The 16,108-nt window shown below is 41.6% G+C and overlaps 1 protein-coding gene across 5 annotated transcripts in view; it reads right to left on the minus strand.

The window, feature by feature from the left end:
• CAP2 (cyclase associated actin cytoskeleton regulatory protein 2) overlaps positions 1-16,108 on the minus strand; it is a 153,579-nt gene that overhangs the window by 33,994 nt on the left and 103,477 nt on the right. For all 5 annotated transcript variants that reach the window (XM_086706191.1, XM_086706193.1, XM_025917215.2 and 2 more), the window contains 3 exons: positions 5,067-5,210; positions 4,684-4,769; positions 1,638-1,743 (listed from right to left, as the gene is read on the minus strand). In XM_086706191.1, the coding sequence (XP_086562317.1) occupies positions 1,638-1,743; positions 4,684-4,769; positions 5,067-5,210 (336 nt within the window). The remainder of the gene's footprint in view (positions 1-1,637; positions 1,744-4,683; positions 4,770-5,066; positions 5,211-16,108) is intronic.

The raw sequence follows: 16,108 nt of genomic DNA on the forward strand, positions 1-16,108 counted from the left end.
CAATGTTAACGTTTGTTACAAGTGTTAGGGAGCAAAGGCAGGAATCCCACACTCCCTTGGAAAGTCGCAAACTCTGTGTTGCTATTAAGCCTATCTCACTGACATCAACATTCAGGACAAGGGGTAGGTGCTGGAGCATGGCCAACCAGAAGAATGGGGGTGGGGGGGTTCTACCCCTGAACAGAATTCACAAATATGCCCCTTCACTTTCTCCAGATTCACTCTGGTTAGATCATCCACCGTGACCCCTTAAAGGTAACATTCATTTCTAACAGAAGGGGTTTCCATAGGAAGTCTTTCTATGACAAATGCAGAGACTTAAAAGGGCAAGGAAGATTCTAAGAGTCCCCTGTCTCACAGTTTAGTTCAAACCATTTAGTGAGTACTTACTCCGTGTCAGGTACTATGTTAGGGGCTGGAGACAGAGATGAGTTTCCAACTGAGTGGGAGAGACCCCAACACACACGTACAAATGACAGTCGCATGAGCTGAGCTATACTCGAAATACAAAGGGGGCATAGAGGAGAAATCCCCATCCCAGGTGGAGAGCCGATGCACATCAATGGAAGTTTCTTAAAGAAGTGATGTTGGAGCTGAGTCTTGGAGAAGAGAGACAGGTGCTTCCCCCCAGGGAAGGTCAGACAGCATGATGTATGTTTGTTTGGGACGTTGCAAAAAGGCTAAACCATATGAGATTTGCAAGCTTTGAAACAATAATTTGATTTGGTTTGGCCTAAGCACTGCATGTGCTGAGGATCCCACCAGCAGTCTGGGAGTGCTGGGAAGCAGCGAGATGCGGGGAGAGAGGAGAGACCACACTGAAGACAGGGCAAAGGGCAGGCCAACCTCTCACAGGCTGGGATTTTGTCCTAGGGCTAAGATAACGCTTGAGGTGCTAGGATTGCCTCAGTGTTCAAAAGTGTCATTCAAAAAAAAATTTTAAACATCAAAAAAAGACATTTATAAAACATTTAAAAGGACATTTTCTTAATCATTCTATCTTCTTAAAATTGTAACTATTTTCAAACCTATTTCCTTTAATGTTTTATCACACAGTTTCTTTACATATGCCATTTTAGTATGCAAAACCTTTTGCACTTTAGCACGTTGGGCTGGTAAATCATTTCCCATGTAGGCATCATATATGTTATTATTTTTTTGATGTTTATTTATTTATTTTTGAGAGAGAGACAGAGAGAGAGAGACAGAGAGAAGAGGGGAGGGGCAGAGAGAGAGAGGGAGACACAGAATCTAAAGCAGGCTCCAGGCTCCACACTGTTAGCACAGAGCCCGATGAGGGGCTTGAACTCACAAACCCCGAGATCGTGACCTGAGCCGAAGTCGGATGCTTAACCGACTGAGCCACCCAGGAGCCCCTCATATATGTTCTTTTGAATGGCTGTAGAGGTTTCATTGGGTTCTCACCATGACCAACTTAACCATTTCCTTTCTGCGTGTCAGGTAGGTAGTCTCCAGATTTTCTCATGACAAACGACACCTCCATAAAGAGTTTCTACGTATCTATTTATCTTACGCTTTCCTTGAGGTAAATTCTAAAGTGTAAGGATCCTAGGCTACCAGGAATGAACACCGTTATGGCCTTTTTTTCTCCAGGGGGCAGACGGCTTGGTACTTACAGTTTTGCTCCAAGTCAGGCCGGTGGTATGGTGTTCCTTGATGTATGCTTGCAGAGCACTCCAAATGTTCAAATAGGACTTCACCCAATCCACATGGCGTAAATCGCTTTGTTATAAAAGAGGGTGGAAGAGAGTAGAGTTAGGATCTAAGATAAAATTTAAAAACCACTAACAGGAACGTGGTAATCCAGTAACTAAGGCTCAGGAGGACCCTGGACCAGTTGTCTTTCTGGGTCAGTCACCGTGAACCAATTTCCGGAAAGGACCCTGAAAGGCTGGTGGCCCAGGTCTCACCTGAGGGGAGCCGAGTGCCCTCCCTGAGCTCCAGGTGAGGGGCCAAGGGGACCCCGGGGAGCAGATCCAGCAATTTGGGCCGTGCGCCCTCACATGACCTCTAACTAGAAGGTGACCATGGAAGAGACTATCTCTTTCTGTACCTGCTTCTGGTGCAGAATGAGAACAATGTGTTTCGGAGGGGAGAAGGGTATTGGAAGAAAAAAAAGTCCTTTGGCTTTCTAATAATTTGGTTGGTTTATTTGGCCAAGGGAGTAGTAAGGAGGATGCTGATGCAAGGAGACGATTTCCCACAAACAGGTAACACCCAGTCCCTAACACAACGTGGGGTTTGTAGCATTGGGCACGACCGCTCAACCAGACCCCCGTTTCCAAGACAGAGCGAGCAAACTGTATGAGGGGAGCACGGCACTGTGGCTGCTCTGTGTTGTTTTGTTTTGATAGAACAGCTTTGTTGACATACAACTCACATCCCATACAATTCATCCATTGATTTAAAAACACTTTTTTAATGTGTATTTATTTTTGAGAGAGAGAGAGAGAGAGAGAGCACAAGCAGAGGGAGGGGCAGAGAGAGACAGAGAGAGAGAGGGAGACACAGAATCGGAAGCAGGCTCCAGGCTCCGAGCTGTCAGCACAGAGCCGGACGTGGGGCTCGAACTCACAAAACGTGAGATCATGACCTGAGCCGAAGTCGGACAGTTCACTGACTGAGCCACCCAGTTGCCCCTCAATTCACCCATTTAAAGTGTATAATCCAATGGTTTAGGTCAGCAGCCATGCAATCATCACCACGGTCAACTTTACATTACATCACCTCAGAAAGAAATCCCACACCCATCAGCCGTTACTGCACATTTCCCCCAAACTTCCCCAGCCCTGGACAATTCCTAAGCTACTGTCTGTCTCTACGGATTTGCCCATTCTGGCATGTCACAGAAATGGAATCGTACAGTATGTGGCGTTTTCTGTGTGTCTGACTTCTTTCACTTAGCCTGTTTTCAAGTTTCATCCATGTTGCTCTTCTGTCAATGCTTCGTTGCTTTAACGGCTGAACAACATACCATCGTATGTGCATACACATTTTATTTATCTGTTCAGTAGTCGATGAACATTTGGGTTGTTTCCACTTTGGGGCTATTATAAACAATGTTGCTACAAACATTTGTGCACAAGCTTCTGTGTGAACATGTTTTATTTCTTTTAGAGATACACCTTGGAGTAGAACTGGCGAGTGTGTCTGGTTTTGGCGGTAAAAAATATCAGGACGTATTTCTTTTTTTTTTTTTAAGTTTGTTTATTTATTTTGAGAGAGGAAGAGAGTGTCCGCGGGAGAGGGGCAGGGAGAAAGTAAGAATCCCAAGTAGGCTCTGTGCAGTCAGTGCAAGAGCCCCACGTGTGGCTCAGTCTCCCGAATCGTGAGATCGTGACCTGAGTGGAAATCAAGAGTTAGATGCTTAACCGACTGAGCCACTCAGGCACCCCTCGGTACATATGTATTTAAATGTTTATTTATTTTTGAGAGGGGGGAGGGGCAGAAAGAGAGGGGACAGAATCTGAAGGAGACTCCATGCTGTCAGCACAGAGGCCAACGCAGGGCTCGAACTCATGGACTGTGAGACCATGACCTGAAGTCAGACACTTAACGGACTGAGCCACCCAGGCTTCCCAGTACGTATCTCCTACACTGAGTGGTGGATATAGGACTATCTTTTGTGTTGTGATTATATTTTCCGTATATTTTATAAATATTCTTTCGTATCTCCTCAATGCTTCTGAAAACTGAAAATAACCTGAAACAGACGCAGTATTGGTCAATGACCTGGTCCTCACGTTTCCTTCCCACTGAACAGTCTGGGCCGGCCGGTGAGGTGCGGGAGCCCCTCGATTTGCTGACCGATAAGCACTTCCACTTCTGCCGCCGGGAGCCGCTCTCCAGCCCAGCGCCCAGGGGGTGGATGTCTCTTGCTCTTGTTTTTGCCTCATTCCTTCCGTGAATGACTAGACATCAGCCCCATTACATACAGCCAGCTGTTGACAGGGCCGGCCATGACATTATCGGAGAGGAAGGACTCTCATAACCCTTCCTGCAGCGGAGACACTGCGGCTTGTCTCCATTCAGCCCATTTTCAATTCCAAACCCAGTGTTAAGTGTCTCCAGGACCTATTATTTGTGCTGTGGAATGTGATGTCTATTGAAGCTGGATCTGCAGGCAAAGCTCCTTGGTTGGGGCTCATCTGTACTGCCCTTCTTAGAGATGTCTCTCCATCCGCCCCAGTTGTATTTCGTCTCCACGCCCTCGCTGGTTCCCCTCTCAGGGGCCTGGTTCACTGTCTCAGCTCACTCCTGTTCCTCACTCACGCTTCATTTCCCGATTCCTCCTTTCTTCTCTCTGCTTGCCCACCAGCCCTGTTTGGGGCAGTGTGAAAGAGCTGTGCCCTTATAGGACGGGTCCACCGCGAACCATCACAGAGCCCTCTGGCCGCCGTGGGGACACGTATGGAATGGCACGTATTCAAGTGGGGAGTTTATCATCATGAGAGAACTGCGGCAGATTTTCCAAAGCACATCCATTATCTGGATAACTGGCCTCACTTTCCACTTTGCTTTAGCCGCAAAGATGGGCTCTTCCCTTAACATTTACCGCAAGCTAGCCTTTGAAAGGAATCAGGAACGCACTACATTAAGTTTGGGGACAGATGTTTAACAAGCGAGCACCTGAAAATTTGGTCGGTAAAAGAAGGGACGTACCTGTGTTTGTAGTCCTTTAAGACTCTGTTAGTGTAAAAGGTGGCAGCCTCATTCATCTCCTTGACATAAGGACCGGGTTTGGGGGACTGGGCGAACAGGACCGTCACCCCAGCATAGAAGAAAAAAAAACAGGATAAGAAAGAAAATGTCTTAAGGATGAAGAAAAGCCATGGAAAGTTGGAGACAAACATTTTGTTCTGTAAGGATAAGTGAGACATTTCCACATCTCCGAGCACAAAGCATCGAACTGCAAACAGGGTGAGAGCTGGTGCGTTCACCCCGAGAGGAATCTCCTGGGGTGTAACGGGCAGGAAGGAGCCCGAAGGTAGCCCAAAGTTCTCCTAAACACTCCAAAAAATGACAGGTGCAGGGGCCAGACTCACCACAGCTATCCACCCAAGGGCAGGGATGCTTTCGCTGACGGCCGAGAGATGATTAAACATTTTACTCCCCCGGTTTCTCTCTCTGAAAGTTTGGATTTCCTGGATCTTTTCTGAGATTGGTTTCAGAAGCGCAGCGACATCATTCTGCAAGCAAACATTGAACATTGTTACTAAAAAGCAGGGCAGAAGTTCAGGTCTCCAGGCTGGCCTCAGCAGGAGTACTTGCCATTGGTCAGGGGCTTTCAGACTAGAACGGAGGGCTGTTGTTACCGTAATACTATGTTTTCATTCTCTGAAGTGTGAAAATTGTACATATTTTTAACATTATGAATGCCGTCTCCTGAGACATGGAAGAAACCCAGCATATGATACAGCGCCTGTTTTAGAGTGCAGCATGAACAAGGAAATTGAGTGTGGTCAGTTTAATTTCGAAATGGAACGTATAGGCCACACACACTGGAATAACACAGGTCTAAAATCAGGGTGGGTGATGGGGGCGCTTGGGTGGCTCAGTCAGTGGAGCATCTGACTCTTGGTTTCGGCTCAGGTCATGATCCCAGGGTCATGGGATCGAGCCCCATGTTGGGCTCTGCACTGAGCTGAAATTAAAAAAAAAAAAAAAAGATGAAAATAAAATCTGGGGTGGGGGGAGACATTAGTAAAAAGGTATCTTCTTGCTCCTGTGGGAATAGATGCGAGGGAGGGTCTTGGTTTTACCAGTTACCATAATCCACGTGAAAAAGTGGAGATCTTCCATGGTGGCTCTTTTTTAAAAAAATGTGATGGCTTACAATATTTACGGTTACCTTAGTCTGGTTTGGCTTTCTACGTTGTGCCTCGTGAACCTGGCCAACAACTACTGGTTACTCTCACTTGTGATTAATTCAACAACTGACTTCTCTAGTCATGCAGAAAACGACTTTCAAAATTATGTGAGCCGGTTATGAAGTATCACAGAGACAGGAGCCTGTACTCCCTCCCCATCCACCCCTGGAGCAGTCTCTTCTCTTTGGTTTTGAAGTAGATACAAGATTACCTGTTTGGTTTTTTTTGTTTTTTGTTTTTTGTTTTATGTGTTCCAAAGAACTAGAAACAGCTTGTACTCCGGCAATATTTTACTAAATGGTGTTTGCAGAATGTTAAATGGAAAGGCCCCTAAAGCTCTTTCATTTCTTTTACTGAGACTTCAGAGCAAAGGTTCTCAACCTTGGCCACACATTGAAATGATCTGGGAGCTTTGAAAAACAGAGGGCTGGGTCCCACCCTGCCACTGTGATTTCACTGGTCTGGAGGTGGTCTGGGGTAGGGATGTGGGGGGAGCATTTCACCTCCAGACCAGTGAAATGCTCCTCAGGGGCAGATTTTAATCACTGCTACAGTGATGGCTTAGCACCCCAAAGGGCAGTTGTTCCTGCCAGGGACGGCAGACCGTTGGGGAAGAAGCCACAGTCGGCCGCAGCAGCTTCCAGACCTCACTTCTCCTTCTTGACCCTTTTATATACCCTTCCCTACAAGAAATGTATGTTAAGAGCCGACACTGGTTCGAATCTCAGCTCTGCCACTTACTACCGATGTGGCCTTGAGCAAATGACTTAATCTGAGCTTTGGTCTCCTCATCTGTAATTCAGAGATAATACCTACAGCCTGTAGACTACAGGACATACAGCATTTCAAGCTTTCATTTCATTTCATTTCATTTCATTTCATTTCAAGATTTACTCTTCTGTAATTAGCTCGGTGAGGAAGTAAAAGGGATGTCCTCTAGCATATGTAATACTCCTTTGCTTCAAGTAAGTGTCTGTGCATTTAAGATAAGAGAGGCTCCAAATAAATATCCACCTAGGTTAATAGGATTTTAGGATTACAGGAGTCCAAACTGGGTCATCTAGTTCAGGTTCTGATAGACCCGTCTGAGTAGGTCATGATCAGTGTTTTAAAAAGTAACTGAAACAGAAGAAAAAGTATCAGAGGGCATTCACATGTATTTCATGTGGGTGGGTGCGTCCCAAACATTTGTTTCAGTTACCCAGTGCCTGTGCGTGTACATGCGTGTGTACAATGTATTTCTCATCATGAATCTCAGTCTAAAATTTTAAGAAGTGTGGATGGAATCCAGTTCTCCCATTTCACGTAATTAGGAGACAAGATCAGCTAGCCAGTGTTAGTAGAGCTGGGGCTAGAACCCAGGTCTTCTGGGAGGCCCTGAAACAACTTTCTGCATCCGGTGCTCAGAAAAATACAGTTAGCTCTCCACACACAAGTTTCCTCCCTGCCAGCAAGAGTAGGGGAAGGTATTGTGAAGAGATTAAGGGCTCAGATCTGGAAAGAGACCACCTGGGTTCAAGTCCTTGCTCCCCAGTGTACTAAACCCCAGGCCATTCATCAGATTACCAAATGTGTCTATGATTCCACGACCTCATCTGCAAAATAGTGTTGATAATGGTACCCACTTGACTGGACTGTTAGGAGGAGTGAATGAGAGGAAGCTGTCTGTACTCGGTATAGAGTCAGGTGCACTGGGGTGCTCCGCAAGCAGGGCGTGATCTCAAGGTCTCTGCCAGGGAAGCCTCCAATCGCCCACATTCACCGACCAGTTCCCTCTTATCACTTGTATGCAAGCACAAGAAGAGAGATTTCCTAGTTGGGATATGCAAATGGACAGAGGCACGCTTTTTGTTTTGTTTTGTTTTGTTTTTGACACCTTGATTTAGGACTTCCAGGCTCTAGAACTGTGAGAAAGTAAATGTCTGTTGTTTAAGCCCCCCAGTCTGTGGTACTTCCTTTTGGCACCTGTAGAAAAATAACCTAAGGGCGTGATGGCTTTATAGGAGAAGCAAACACCTCCAAACCCCCAACAACAACTCCCAAATCAAGCTCTGAATAAAACAGTCACCCCCCACCAAATACTCCTTGCCTCAAAACTCCATGCCTCTTCCATGTTTGTTTGTTAATGGCAGCCAAAAGTCAGGTTTAAATGCTCTCCTTGGAATTTCACTATATGTTTATTTAAAAAAAAACTTTTTTAAATTAAGTAAATACTACCCACGATGTGGGGCTTGAACTCACAACCTCAGAATCAAGAGTCACATCTTCTATAGACAGAGCCAGTCAGGCACCCCTGGAATTTCACTCTTTAGAAGGGAAACATTGCCCTCTTCAAGGGAGTCTTTTTAGTCTAAATCCTACATCAGATCCAAGGTGTGTTATAGGTATTTCTAGAAGGCAGCTGATTTTTGCTTATGGCAAAACTACTAAAAAGCATCCTAATTTCCTCCAACAATTTGCTAAGCTGTAATATTCTTGATGCAGTGACATTTCTGAGAAAGGCCAGAATATCTGAATTGTTGGTGATATCTGGCCTATTGCCCCAAGGGGAAAAATAACCAGAAACACTGTATTTACAATGTTAGATAGATTTATTAAGGCCATCTTCATTTATCTCTAACTTCCCAAGAACAAACTCTAAAGTCTGAGGAGACAGAGGGATATTATACATTGGTTATCTGATGAAAGCATCATAAAGATTGAGAAAAGTTTCCTTTTGCCTTGGTTTGGCAATTGCACAAAGAACTGTCCTCATTAAGAAAGACATAGAGAGAGAGAGAGAGAGAGAGAGAGAGAGAGGAAGAAAGGAAGGAAGGAAGGAAGGAAGGAAGGAAGGAAGGAAGGAAGGAAGGAAGAAGGGAGAAAGAGAGAGAAAGAAAAAGAAAGAAAGAAAGAAAGAAAGAAAGAAAGAAAGAAAGAAGGAAGGAAAGGAAAGAAGAAAGAAAAAGAAGGAAAGAAGGAAAGAAAAAGAAAGACAGAAAGAAAAGAAAAGAAAAGAAAAGAAAAGAAAAGAAAAGAAAAGAAAAGAAAAGAAAAGAAAAGAAAAGAAAAGAAAAGAAAAGGAAGGAAGAAAGACCGGCTCAGAGAACTAAGTAAAACAGCTATTTGCATAACCTTAATAAACACTATAGCTTTTATTCAGTGCCAGATTTCTCCTGTACTGCAAGCTAGGCTAACACTCTCCAGCTCATCCTGAACGTTCACAGCTGGAATCAAAAACAGAGAACAGTAGGGTTATGGTGTGATTTCCATCAAGGCTGACTGTGTAGGGATGTCAGATGAAAGGCAAATGGGAGAGAGGCTTTCAGTTACAAGTATTTCCACCTGTTAAGTACTGAGTAGGTACTAGGCGTACTCAATAAATACAGGCTGAAAGGCACATGTCAATGAACACTACAAAAGGGCTTTCCACTCGTAGAAGGGGATACATTTAGGAGGTGTCCTGGGTTGTTTCAATGGATGCATTGGTGATGGCTCCTCAGACCGCATCTAGCTTTAGGCTGACTTGGGATTGGCCAGTTGTACCCAGGTCTCATTCAGATGACTTCCTTCCTTTTTTCCTTCCTCCCTTCCTCCCTTCCTTCCTTCCTTCCTTCCTTCCTCCCTCCTTCCTTTTCTTTCTTTCTCTCTCTCTCTCTTCCTTCCTTCCCTCCCTTCTTCCTTCCTTCCTTCCTTCCTTCCTTCCTTCCTTCCTTCCTTCCTTCCTTCCTTCCTTTCTTTTAAAAAATTTTTTAAATCTTTATTTATTTTTGAGAGACAGACAGAGTGTGAGCAGGGGAGGAGCAGAGAGAGCGGGAGACACAGAATCTGAAGCAGGCTCCAGGCTCTGGGCTGTCAGCACAGAGCCTGACACGGGGCTTGAATTCATGGACCGTGAGATCATGACCTGAGCCAAAGTCAGACGCTCAACAGACTGAGCCACCCAGGTGCCCCAGATGACTTTCTTTAAACTCAGGTTTCTATTACTCTGAGAGACCTTTCCTTGGAAGAAAACCACTTTGCAAGGTTCAAATGAAGGGTTAACTGGAAAATCTTCTCTTCCCCTTCCCCCAGTTTCTGTGGGCTTTAACAGAAGGAGAAAATGACCAAAATGGAGGGGAGAGAGAGACATCAGCTGACTGTTAGTTTCAGGAAATGTTCTACAGGACTGTCTCAGCTTGATGGGACTGTGCTTTGGAGAGTATTTCAGGACTCGGTGTCTTTATGACCCTAGTTTCTGCCTTGAAGTTGAAGAATTGAGATCCAGTATCATCAACTTCATCTCAGCTTAGTTCCAGAAATAATTGTTTTGCAGAAAGTAAAATTAAAGAGCTTTATCAGCAAGCTCTGTAGAAACTTTACCCAAAAAGGAAAACCAAATTTCCACTCACGCTATTTTGTGAGAAATGGAACAGACTCCCTGGACTTTGACCTCAGAGATGTGTCACTGAGTGGAAGGAAATAAGCCTATTCCTGGAATCCAGGGTTTTCATGGGGTCCTCTTCACCAGGTAGAGAACGGATCAATCTATCTCTACTCCTTTTTAAATAATTTGTTTTTTTTCTGGTTATAAAATTAACATACGCTCTCTGTGAAACACTGGGAAAAAAAACAGATGGGAAGACGTCGGTGAACAATAAACATGCTTAATTCCGCCACGTGAAAAAAAAGCCCTACTTAAATGTTTTATTTTTTTTTTCTGGCACATAGACTTAGTAGAGCTCTCTTGAAAAAGAACAATAATTACTTTATTTATTTTTTTTTTTTTTAATTTTTTTTTTTTCAACGTTTATTTATTTTTGGGACAGAGAGAGACAGAGCATGAACGGGGGAGGGGCAGAGAGAGAGGGAGACACAGAATCGGAAACAGGCTCCAGGCTCTGAGCCATCAGCCCAGAGCCTGACGCGGGGCTCGAACTCCCGGACCGCGAGATCGTGACCTGGCCGAAGTCGGACGCTCAACCGACTGCGCCACCCAGGCGCCCCGAACAATAATTACTTTAAAAATAATGGCCATTAAGACCGTAAAGAATGGTCCTAAGAGTGGGATTCCAGCAGTTTCAATGAAAATAAGCAAGGACACAAATAAAATCCCATCAATATATTCTTGGCAAGTACTGTGAGAATCCTGTAATTGTAGAAAGGATGTTCTAAATGTAAATACTACAAAAGCATTACTATCACAATGCAGACAAGCTCAACAGCATTAAAGAAAGTATTTGATTTTAAATATCCGAATCCTACTTACATTTAAAATTCTAAGAAAACTTACATCAAACAGGAATGCTTAGCCAAGCATGCCACCAAATATCAACCATTATTACCTTGGCTAATGTGTTTTTGTGCAAAGTTTTACCAATTGATTCCACTTAGGTGCATGTGTGAACATGTGCATGAATTATAGCACAAAAGACATATGGAAACATACACATCAAAGAGTTAACATTAAAATTTTTCTTATTCAATCTTGTAGGTTTATTCATATTATTTTAAATTTTCTTTGTTTAAAAATTTTTTAAAAAATGTTTGTTTATTTTTGAGACCAAGAGAGACAGAGCATGAACAGGGGAGGGGCAGGGAGACAGGGAGACACAGAATCTGAAACAGGCTCCAGGCTCTGAGCAGTCAGCACAGCACAGAGCCCGACGTGGGGCTCGAACTCACGGACCATGAGATCATGACCTGAGCCGAAGTAGGATGCTTAACCGACTGAGCCACCCAGGTGCCCCTTCATATATTTTGAATTTTCTAACTTGTACACCCATTTATTCTGTTATTAGGGGAAAAGTTTTAAAACATACTAACTAGTTTTGTACCTTCAGTGGTAGAAAAGAATTTAATGGGTGCTATTAAACTTACATGTATCAAAAAAGATTAAGCCTCTTCCTTACCATGAGGTAAGTCGTTTCAGGAAACCATCTTCAGAAATTATCAGAATGAGTTATTCAGTTGAAGAATACTTATAGCATTTTCTCAGGCAAAGGTTACCCAAATCGGGAACAATATTTGTTTCTAAAAATATGTTATTTGGGAACGTTTTAATAAAGGAAGCAATTGTTTTCACCATTTTAAGTTAGGAGCAAATATTTTTTATCAGAAACATTAATTTGAGTTCACTCACTTTGGTGCAGTTGTAGACACTTCCCCAGGCTAGTTTCCCTTAATGTTCCTGTTACATAAAAATTTTCCACTGTCCAGGAACATTTTGGAGGTTTGAGAATATGCCTCATGGAAATACTTTCAGAAACACTGGTACAGTTAAGACAACTTGGAAATTGAAAACAATTGCAAAACTGTCACAGAAGTCAGTCTAAATAAACGAAACTTACTGAGCACTGCAAACATACATGATATTGTAGTAGTTGTCATTATCTTGCATTGTGACAGTTTTCATAGAAGATATTTTTTATGTTCATAAGGATTTACATTCCATATCTGATTTCAGCGTTTGCTAAACTCTCCTAAAAAATAAACTTAAGCATCCTCGGCTTTTGCTTATATTCCTTAAAAATCATTTAAAAATTTTTTTACTTGTTTTTTTTTTTTTTGTTTTTGAGAGGGGGCAAGAAGGGGCAGAGGAAGAAGGAGAGAAAGACTCCCAAGCAGCCTGCACGCGCCCAGTGTGGAGCCAGATGCAGGGCTCGATCTCATGAACTGTGAGACCACAACCTGAGCTGAAATCGAGAGTCAGACGCTTAACCAACTGAGCCACCCAGGCACCCCTAAAAATAATTTTTAAAGAGTAAAACCATGGAGCCTTGGGCTCCTTGGGGAATGAATTGCTTTGGAGAGTTGCACTGTCCTGATACCCAAGAGAGAAGCTCCTAACACAAAAACTCCTGCTTAATTTTTTAAAGTTTATTTATTTATTCAGGGAGAGAGAGAGAGAGAGACCGAGTGAGAGAGCTCCTACTTAAATTTTTAATGCAAATCTTTCAACAACCCATTATACTCATCAGCACTTTTTCTTTCAGTAATTTTTAGAAAACAAACCATTTCAGACATGCATAAAAGCATAGAGACTAATAGGTAGGCATGTATATGAAACATCACTGAATACTGGGGCCCAGGACCATCACCATGCTGTTCCTTTACTGACATTTGCTGAAGGATGGTTGGACATGCGAGGGTCTGGAGCCTGGGACAGAGAACCTCAGGGAAGGCACAGAAGCTCGACGTCAGCCTGTTCCATTTTTCTCATAAAGGTAGAACCGTGCGCTTGCAGTTACAAATCGGGCAGTTTTAAAATTGAAGCATAGTTGACATATACCATTATATTAGTTTCAGGTGTATAATTAATGGTTTCATACTAGTCTGGCTCATATCCACCACCATATGCAGTTACAAAATATGTTTTCTCCTGGTGCCAAGTTTTAAGGTTTACTCTCTTAGCCACATTCGAATATGCAGTACAGTATTATTAACTCTAGTCACCATGCTGTATGTTACACCCCCACAGCTTCTTTCTTTTATACCTGGAAGTGTGTACCTTTTAATCCCCTTCACCCACTTTGCCCACCTCATTCTCCACCCCTGACCCCTGGCAACGACCAATCTGTCCTCTCTATCTATGAGCTTGGTGGTTTTTGTTTTCAGTTCTATCAGTTTGGTTTTTTTTTTTGATTCCACCTATAAGTGAGATCATATGGTATTTGTCATTCTCTGATTTATTTCACTTAGCATATGCCCTCAAGGTCCATTCATGTTGTCGCAAATTATAAGATTTCATTCTTGTTTATGGCTGAATAATATTCCATTGTATATGTATCCCAGTTCGTCCATCCATCCTGATTGATACTCAGGCTGTTTCCAAGTCTTGACTATTGTAAATAATGCCACAATGGACACGGGGTGCAGATACCTCCTCAAGTTAGTGTTTTTGTTTCCTTTGGAAAAATATCCAGTAATGGGATTACTGGATCATATGATAATTCTAGTTTTGATTTTTTTCCCACACACACATTTAAAAAAATGTTTATTATTTTGAGAGAGAGAGAGAGAACGAGCGAGCCTGACTGGGGGAGGGGCAGAGAGAGACAGAGAGAGAGAGGGAGACACAGAATTGGAAGCAGGCTCCGGGCTCCGAGCAGGGGCTCGCACTCATGGACGGATAAATCATGACCTGAGCCGAAGTCGGATGCTTAACCGATGAAACCACCCAGGGGCCCCTATTTTTAATTTTGGGGGGAACCTGTTCAGTGGCTGCACCAATTTACATTCCCACAAATTGGGCATTTTTAACGTAAAATCTTTTCTGCAAAAGCATTCAGCAAACCACAGGTAAAGAGCCTTCTCCAAATAAATGTTTTAATTGTTCAGATAATACTACAAATAATAATTTGCACTGTTGCTACCGACACATTGTAAGTTATATGTTTTAACATTCAAAGCCTTATTTAGGATTTCACGGCCCGTGACACTGAGCAGTAGACACTTTGTCAGTCCCCACTTATATTTTTGTCTTTGCCACTGTTCACAGGGGTGAGCCTTATCTCTCATCACTTCTAGTTTTTGTTGTGTACTACCAAAACCTACAATTGATTCATCAGAACAAGAACACAGTTCTGCTGACATGATATGTGGACCACAATTTTCTCTAAGCTCTCAATGTTTGACATGTCTCAGAAGAGTAGGTACGAGATATAAAAAGTCAAGTTCAACGAAAATCAAAATGTTTACACAATGACCCACAACAATTTGTGCCCTTATAACACCTCATATCCTGAATCTTGCTGCAACAATGGGAGTCAGAAGATGGAAACAACAACAACAACAACAAAAACCCTGTAACATTAACTGTTCCCTCAGGTTGAGATTTATTGTTTTCATTATAGTTGTTCTGATAGGTAGAGTCTTTCACTGGTAGTACAAAAAGAGAATAGTCCAGACAGAGAAAACACATCTTTTGTATTCACGCATGGGTGTGCAGGCTAACAAATTAAGTTGAAAATCAACAACTTAACCTGGTTACCCACAGAGAGCACGAGAGAGGAGACTGGGTGGCCGAGAAGAATCTTATCTTGCACTTTGTTATGTTTTCAGCCTATTTTATGGGTTCAGCTGAGAAGATATCAACTCTGACCCCATCTGGGGAGGTATCACCTGGCATCTAAGAGTGATGAATTTTGTAACGATCTATAATTTTACTTTATGGGATACTGAACATTAGAGAGGAACAGCAGGTCTCATTTTGTGCTTTACTCAAACGCACAGGGACTTCACTAACAATCTCTACGGGCATAAATTGGAGAACACTGCCAAAACTGTCCAGATTCACCAGCTTTACAAAATCTACAACAATATAATATGATCAGAAATTAGTTTTCTGCAAATGCAAAAACCAAAAACCAAAAAACACACAACTGAACTGCCATTAACCTTTTTTTTCCTATTAACATTTGTTGAGCACTAACTGTATGCCAAGCACCATACAGTCACTTGTGTCTACTTTCTAATGATAAATCTCAGTTTATTTTTTTTATTTTTGATAAATCTCAGTTTATTTTTTTAAATTTTTTTGATAAATCTCAGTTTATTTTTTTAAATTTTTGCTAAATGTGTTTATTTTTAAAAATTTTTTTGATAAATCTCAGTTTATTTTTTTAATTTTTTTTATAAATCTATTTTTTTAATTTTTTTGGATAAATCTCAGTTTATTTTTTTAAATTTTTGCTAAATCTCAGTTGATTTTTTTAAATTTTTTGATAAATCTGTTTATTTTTTTAATTTTTTTGATAAATCTTTATTTTTTTAAATTTTTTTGATAAATCTGTTTATTTTTTTAATTTTTTGATAAATCTCAGTTGATTTTTTTAATTTTTTTGATAAATCTGTTTATTTTTTTAATTTTTTGATAAATCTGTTGATTTTTTTAATTTTTTTGATAAATCTGTTTATTCTTTTAATTTTTTGATAAATCTGTTGATTTTTTTAATTTTTTTGATAAATCTCCGTTCATTTTTTAAAATTTTTTTGATAAATCTGTTTTTTTTAATTTTTTTGATAAATCTCAGTTTAATTTTTTAATTTTTTTGATAAATCTCAGTTTATTTTTTTAATTTTTTTTGATAAATCTGTTTATTTTTTTTAATTTTTTTGATAAATCTCAGCTTATTTTTTTTTAATTATTATTATTTTTTTTGATAAATCTCAGTTTAAACTATCAAAGCATCATTTGAAAAATCCCAGCCTAGTCAACTGGATTTACCGGGTTATTATCTTCCCCCTCAATAAGCGGC

This window comes from Puma concolor, chromosome B2 (genome assembly GCF_028749965.1).
Source record: "Puma concolor isolate L17-30 chromosome B2, mPumCon1.1.hap2, whole genome shotgun sequence".
In the NCBI taxonomy this organism is placed as follows: domain Eukaryota; kingdom Metazoa; phylum Chordata; class Mammalia; order Carnivora; family Felidae; genus Puma; species Puma concolor.